General features: G+C 47.8%; 1 protein-coding gene across 1 annotated transcript; it reads left to right on the plus strand.

Moving 5' to 3' along the window:
- Positions 1-4374: 4374 nt before the first annotated feature.
- Positions 4375-5622, plus strand: PHALS_00908 (peptidase s1 and s6 chymotrypsin hap; the record flags this gene model as incomplete). The annotated part of the gene is made up of 1 exon (XM_024730668.1): positions 4375-5622. The coding sequence occupies one exon, from the start codon at positions 4375-4377 to the stop codon at positions 5620-5622; it is 1248 nt and encodes a 415-aa protein (XP_024580923.1).
- Between the last annotated feature and the right edge of the window lie 2025 nt (positions 5623-7647).

The raw sequence follows: 7647 nt of genomic DNA on the forward strand, positions 1-7647 counted from the left end.
ATAGTTCACCCTCTTGTCCTGCTGACGCCGCCATCCCATGGCTCAGGGCTTGGTGAGGGAGGAATAGCCGAACGGCTTGCTGATGTCAGCCCCTCACTATCCGCAAAGAAGTCGATGACTTCTTGTCTACCAGACTGAGTGTCCAACGGCACGTTCGCGATGCAATGGCTGAAAGCCAAGACCTGCAGAAACAATAAGCATATGAAAAAGGAAGAGGCAAAGTGGAAAGCTTTAAGGTCGGAGACCTGGTTTTATTCAACTCTAAAAACCTGCCTACACATGCAGCCTTTGCTATCTTTTGGACGACGCTTCGTCCACGGTTTATTGTACCGTTTAAGGTTGTGGCCAAGCGGGGCCTAGCGTATACGCTGAACCAGCAACTGGTTCTGAGCACAGAGTGCAACAACCTCCATTTCTAATGGCGCCAAGCGCTCCACCGTCACATGCAGCGACGCATTCGTCTGCTCCACGGCTAGGAGTCGCACCGACAGAGCGCGGTAGTTCTCAAGGTGAGGCAGCCGGCGCATAACTTGTTTCAAATCCTCAAGAGCGTCCGCACAGCGATATGCTACTGTAGCATGACGCTCATCGGAGCTCTGATCACGAAGGGCCTCGTCCTCAAGGGCTCGAAGAGCATCGCGAGTCACCGGACGGCGATCGACCCGGTCGTCACTGTCCGACACCGACTCATCTCGATGAAAACGGTGACGTCTACTATCACATGGAACGTCTAGTACGACGACGTCGTCAACAGGGTCAAACCCAATATCTGGTGAAGTGGCGGAGATATCCCGACTCCGAAAACACCTGGGAGTTTGAGGCGTCACTTCGGCAAGATGGTCCAGTCGCCGTGGACGATTTTGATCGGAAAGATCAGGACACCCCGCATCATCAGACACCCCGCGCTTCTCGGCAATAGCCAGGGAAGTAGACTACCCATATGCAGATCTCAAGCAGTGACCCTGAGCTCTTGCAGTCGAAGACACAAAGCTCGCGGGAGCATTAGTGGTTGACCCATACGTCGCAGGGCGACAATCCGAAGGAAGTCGACGGCGTGCCTTGAGTCTCAAAGCGGAGGTGTCGCTCCACACGCACGTCTACTTCCTTGTGGCTCAACTGCAGGTTATGCTGTGAGAAAAAATTTCAGTGCCGTTGTACCCATCGCTCAAAGAGCGCTTCGTCATCTGTAGTGCTTTCGCCAAGGGCGAGCACTACAGTTAATGTCCGCATTGCGGGTACACGAGATCCACCTCGTTGAGCACGTAGACGAGTGTGATAAGCTTCCAACGGAAACTCTTGTGCAACCAAGAAACGAGCTCGAAGATCTTTCCGTTTGGCAAGCTCATCTTCCGTTCTGGCCGGGGGCCCGATGATGTGAGCACGTAACGATCGATTTACCACGTCCTTCGCTTCCACAGCGGGATCCGACGGGCGGAAGCCATATTCCATACGAGGGTCAATGACCGGCCGTGGATGGGCGCGCATCAGAGCCGCCTTACGGGTAGCTTTAAGCTGCCGCTTCTCATCGAGGTCATTGGTGATGACACCACGCCCCTTAGGTGATGAGAGGTCAGGAAACGGACTTGGGGCCCGCAAGGCGCGAGCAGGGCTCGTCTCACACCGCTGGTGCGGCCCGCCTTCCTCGTCATTCCACCCGGGACAAGGAGTGTCAGACTCGTAGTCAACCACCTCACATCCCCAACGAGGTCACTCGTCACTGATAGCATGCGCGGAGCGCGACGCTCGGGCTCATTGAGTTCAAGATATACATCCCTCGATGCCTCGGATACACAGTCCGACATGGCACCGCGTTGTCGAAGACGAAGTTGGACTCTGCCCGGGAGCACTGTCGGAACCAGCGAGAGTTGGAGCTTCGGTGTCATTAACAAAGGGCTCATTGAGCACGGAAGTCGTTTCGTTCCAACGCAGTGTCTAACAGACACACATGCTCGTTGAGGCAATAATCAATTGGAGCTGTAAATGTTCTCATTCTAAATGGGGGGAGAGTGTAACGGGGTTACACATACCCTGGTAACAGGGGTGTGTGTCACACCAGATGGGCATGGTGTGACCACACCCAAATAAGAATACGGTACGGGGCTGGATAGCCAGTAGTTGTACATGTATTTAGATTTTGCTATACATATGTAGGAAATTCTAAACATTTAAACTTAGGCGGCTTTGCCGCAGATAAAAATAAATAAAGTTTGTTTTGGATTTCAATGGAACAGTTAATTAGCCTTGGGTTAAGGTTGTAATTACTCGTTGAGCTAGCGGATTGCGATCCGCTAAACTCGTACTTGTTGTTAGTATAGAACGAGAGGCCGGTGGCCTAATTTACGCTTCCTCAAAGCACAAAGCTACGACAGCCCCGCTGCACATGACGTGCCCCACAAACCTTGCTTTGGTAAATTTTAGGTTTATTGTATGAGGTAGTACACACTTTCACAAGAACTTAATGTTGTTTTTACTAATGAATCAGTTAGACGAGCAATATAACTGATATGCGCAAAACATAAATCAGGATTTATATTTTGTGTCGGAAGTATCGAATCCGACTAGCGTTCCTATCGCATGATGATTGGATAAAATAAGTAGAGCGAAAATGTGGCATACAAAGTAGAAATCTTGCGATAATGTTTGAGTACCTCATATATAATAATGTATGGGTTCATCGCAAAATGTGATACAAATAGAAAATATTCGCGAGATGTGATACAATTGTGTCTTAAACACCATTGTTATGAAAAATACGGGGAAGGTCACTATGTTTTAAACACTAAAAATACGAGACCTAGTAAAATTACCGAGTGTGCATTCTTGGTTCACCGTTACATTGAACGTGTGTGCCATGGCCTCGTACTAAGAAAATCTCGGGACACTAGAGATCCCTAAGGACGATTGCTTACAGCTGACCATAGTATCTCCCCAGCAGCGTATGTTCGCGATAAATATATGCTGATCGATTGTTTACCTAAGCTGCTAAGCGGCATGTTGCCCTGTTGTGGCCGAGTACCCCACAGATGGTGCACTTGCATGGCTTCCTTGCCTTATCGCCAACGTCACCATGGGATCTGATGTGTCGTTTCCTTGGACGACCTGCTTGTCGAACATACGCTGCTGGGGAGATACTAGGGTCAGCTGTAAGCAAATCGTCATCAGAGATCACTATTGTCCCGAGATTTTCTTGGTACGAGGCCATGGCACACACGTTCAATGTAACGGTGAACCAAGAATGGCTACACTGCTACACTCGGTGTTTCGTATTTTAGTGTTTATAACACGATTGTATTACATCTCGCGAATATTTTCTATTTGTATCACATTTTGCAAAAACCCATTATATATTTATATATATATATTCTACCAGTCAGACAGCAGAGAATCTATCACCTCTTAGATCCGATTAACACTTATATGCAACCCTCGTTACCATGCTGCACTAGATTTAGTGAAAGGAAGTAAACATCGCGGCAGAGAGAGCCCAGCCCATATGCGAAGATCAATTCAGCATGAGGCAGGCATTGCAGAAAGACTCTTTACAGCGCGTCCCTCCTTTTCGCACCGATAGTCAGAGCGATTTTGTTTCGATTTGCGGTATGTCTATTGGTCAAAAGACGATTTTAACCCGCTCTTCTATTCAGTCACAAAAAAGTGAAGAGGGAGAGACTGTCGAAGTAACCAGGCAACCAGCACGGTGTTTACCAGCACCAGCTTCTGCGACCCGAAAGGATCGACATTGCTACGTTTGGAAGCTACAGCATTTGAACTCTGATGAACGAGGATAAGCGCCACTGTACACTCTCAGCGCGCTCTAGCTCTGTCTACACCCGCAGTTTAAACCTTTCAGTACGTTCTCGGCAGGTTGCACAAATAGTCAGCAACTTCAGCAGCAATTTAAGCAGCCGTATACCGGTCACAGAACGCTCCAGGCAGATGGATCTAAGCCAAGCGTGCGTTTCCCCAGGCTTTGATGAGATCAGTCGTGCGTCTCGCTTCTCGTCGGTTTCTTCGGTGTCCTCTGCCTACTCGACCTTGTCGTCGGCAGCCTCATCTACCGTCGTAGGAGATCGATGGGCACCACAGCATGTCTCCAACTCATGCTACCTATGTCACGAGAAGTTTTCAATCCTACGACGCTCCCATCGCTGTCGACGCTGCGGCTACCTTTTCTGTGCAAAATGCTCCAGGTTCAAGGCAGCACTGACTGGCCACACACACAAATCTAGACTTTGTGAGGCATGTTTTCCAAAAGTGTTGTCTGGTAGCAAGCCTCCTATGAATGCTTTTGTGCACTCAAAGGCCTGGGTGCCGCGCGGTGTCTTCACGCATATGCTGAGCTACTTGAACCACGTAGATCTTTGTCTTGCCTCCATGACATGTCGATTCTGGTATAAGAGAGCATTACTGGACATAACATGGCGTCCGCTGTACGTCAAGGAGTTTGGGGATGACGAAAGCAGTCCTCAGCGCGAGTCCCTAGTAGCTTTCCAACGTGAAGTTCATGGCATTGGCTTTGAAAATTTGTCGTGGTACAATAAGTTTGCAATTCGGTGGTCGACTCGTAAGGCTGCAGAGAAAAAGAAAAGTTTTTTAGTCATGTCCAGTTTGCTTGCGTCGCTTAAACTCAGCAAGTATGCAGCACTCTTTGAGGCCGAGGAAATTGACATCGAGTCTCTATGCCTGATGAATGCTGGCCATCTGCGTGATCTTGGTATCCCGTTTGGACCCCGCATGAAATTGCTGAATGCAGCTGCGTGTCTAGCTGATTTTAATGAAGCCGATGATGATGAGCGTCCGTCAGTGGAATCGATGCCTATTACACCTGTAGCTCGTTTTAAACAGAAACGTGCTGAGATGAAACATTTTCGTGCTGGACTCGTGCGCCGTGTGCAACAATCCGCTGTTCGCATTGCGATTTTGACGAACGAGGGCGAGTTGTGCAATGTTGGTTCTGGAATCGTCATTCACGAAAATGGTTTAATTGCTACGGCACGTCACTGCCTGCAGGGAGAGCAGTTTGACTGTATTAACAGGGACGATAATATGATACTGGTTGCTCCAACAGAATCAACCTCTTTACCGCCGTTGTGGAAATATCATGCGCGTGTGATCCCCGAGTGCTGTAACGAAGACTTGGACTACGCTTTGCTTCGCTTAGATTGCGAGGTTATATCGGACCCACCTAGTGGTTTATACATTGGCGATGTGACAGACCGCATAATTGCGCGGAATTGGACTGTCACAAAGCTCCAGGGAACCTCTCGAGATACGATTGGAAAACTGCCGGCAGTGCGTATTGGCAATTCAAACAATATCGAGCCTGGCGACGAGATGTGGATGTTTGGGTATCCTAGTAGTGGCCACAACACCATTACAGTACACCATGCAATCTGTTCCGGCACTGATTCTCAAGTTTATGAGGGCGAGGAGGTTGACAAGGCGATGCTTCGCACAGCTGCCCAGCTAGACAATGGATTCAGCGGTGGTGCTGCTGTGGACAGGAAGGGTCAGCTAATAGGTCTTATTTCTTTCAGTGTACTGCGTCAAGATCGTGTTCGTGCCATTAATATGGTCAAAGGAGCGATCGAGTACGCGAAGCGCGAGTATGATTTTCAGTGAAAGTCACAGCAGTTAAGCTTGTGCTGCAGTTTCGAAGATGCAGCACAAACTATTACACAGAGTGTGTGGTTGTCGCAGAGCGTGGATAGTGTTATACGTAATAAAAGACCAAGTATATGAGTTTTGTAATTTATTATCCATTTCTTATCCAGACTCGCACCAATGCCGAGGTACATTTCGTACAAATATACGAGATTTACGATTCACAGCAAATAAAACAAGTAGTGTTAAGCTAAACTTCTCCAAACGAGATACATACACACAGGGAATACGAAGGTCATGTCTGTGGCTCCATAAATGTTAGTTGAGCCCAAAGACTGCCAGTTGAGCTGAAAGTGGCGCAGGATGCCGAATAGCAAACATCCGGGGTGGACCACAAAACATTTGCCCAGCAGCTTGATGGAGGAAAATGCCGTGAGCTGTTGTGATTGAGTTACGACCGTATCAGAAATCGGAAAAGGACCGAAAAGACAAATAGAGGCAGTAACTTGCCGTTGCAGGTCAAAAAGGGCGTTAATTTAAATTGGTGATTATTACGTGCACTCCAAAGAACAAAGAGTACGGTCGCTCGAAATTATTTACAGAAAAAGTAAAATTTTGAGCTTCAGAAGCCCAGAAGCTGGTTAACCGGGATGACTAAGCGTACTCATGTTAGTTGGTCGTATGGGTTGGCGAGATACTCGGGCCAGACCATCTCGACCACAGTCCAGAGCTCAAGCGTAAGGCATACTTTGATGGACGAAAGAACCCCGTCGAAGACGCCTCAATTGATCGAGCATTGAAGACACAACCTTTACTTGGCTTCACTTGTCAGGCTCGACTGGATGCTGCAGCATCTTTAGCTTACACTCCTGAGGTTGTGGGTGTATCGAAGTAGACTTTTCGTGCGCACGATGTCGGCGTATAACTTTTAGTGAAAATCCCGGAGTCTTTTGCATTTTGGTGATTTTGAGCTAATTCTAGTTTAGAATAAATTTCTAACCTCCGATAACTGTTCTGGATCGGAAAGCGAGTGGATGGTTGTTATCTGGAATGACATTGCGTCGTACTGGATAATGACAACGTATCAGGTCGTAGTCTAGTATCCTGCCGTAAGCCGGCCGAGAATAGCACGTCCAGTCAGGTGGTCGCCTAATTGAGTAGTCTAAAAATACTTCGTTGCATGAAACAGAACAACAACCTACGCATCAGAACGAAAAATGTAATCGTTCGGTTGAATCGGGGAAGCGAACCCGCGAAAGCATGTCAGGAATCGCAGACATCAGGGGATGTGACGCGAAGGTCTGGTAGTCCATCTACTTGTTCTCTTTTGGGCGTATTGGAGGTCTGAGCGTATCTTCTTAAATATAATATTGAACTAATGGCGACATAAAAGATGCCAAGCACAACGAGACGAGTAGTAGATTTGTACTGCGTACAAGTAAAACAGCTTATCTGCTCTGTTGATCGCACCCATATATAGACGTTATGAATGTATATTGGTTGGTCTTGAACGATGAGATATTTTTGTCACCATATTGAAATTCCAGTTTCTTACTACATGTACGTCGGAACACCTTGCTGTCGGTGAACAACCCAGTTCAAATGGGACCACGGAATGGTATGTTGCTGAGCTACTTCACCTGAATAACCGTTTCGTAGTAACACCATCACTGGTGGGCACTGCAACTATTGAGGTCGGCATCTCCTAGCTCGACAGAACTCAATTTGATGAGAGATGTAACGGGGTTACACATGCCCTGGTAACAGGGGTGTGTGTCACACCAGATGGGCATGGTGTGACCACACTCAAACAAAAATACGGTACGGGTCTGGATAGCCAGTAGCTATACATGTATTTGGTAAGGAATATCTATACATTTAAAATAAGGCGGCTTTGCCTCAGATTTTTATCAGAAGAGTTTATTAGCCTTGGTGCAGCGAAGCTGCCGTAGCTTTGTGTGACGGGTCACACGGCACCTTGCTAGGAGGAAGCTTGACTTCCAAGAGTACACAAACTCTAAGTGAACGGCAGTTCACAGATCC

Source organism: Plasmopara halstedii (assembly GCF_900000015.1).
Source record: "Plasmopara halstedii genome assembly, contig: Scaffold_1211, whole genome shotgun sequence".
In the NCBI taxonomy this organism is placed as follows: domain Eukaryota; phylum Oomycota; class Peronosporomycetes; order Peronosporales; family Peronosporaceae; genus Plasmopara; species Plasmopara halstedii.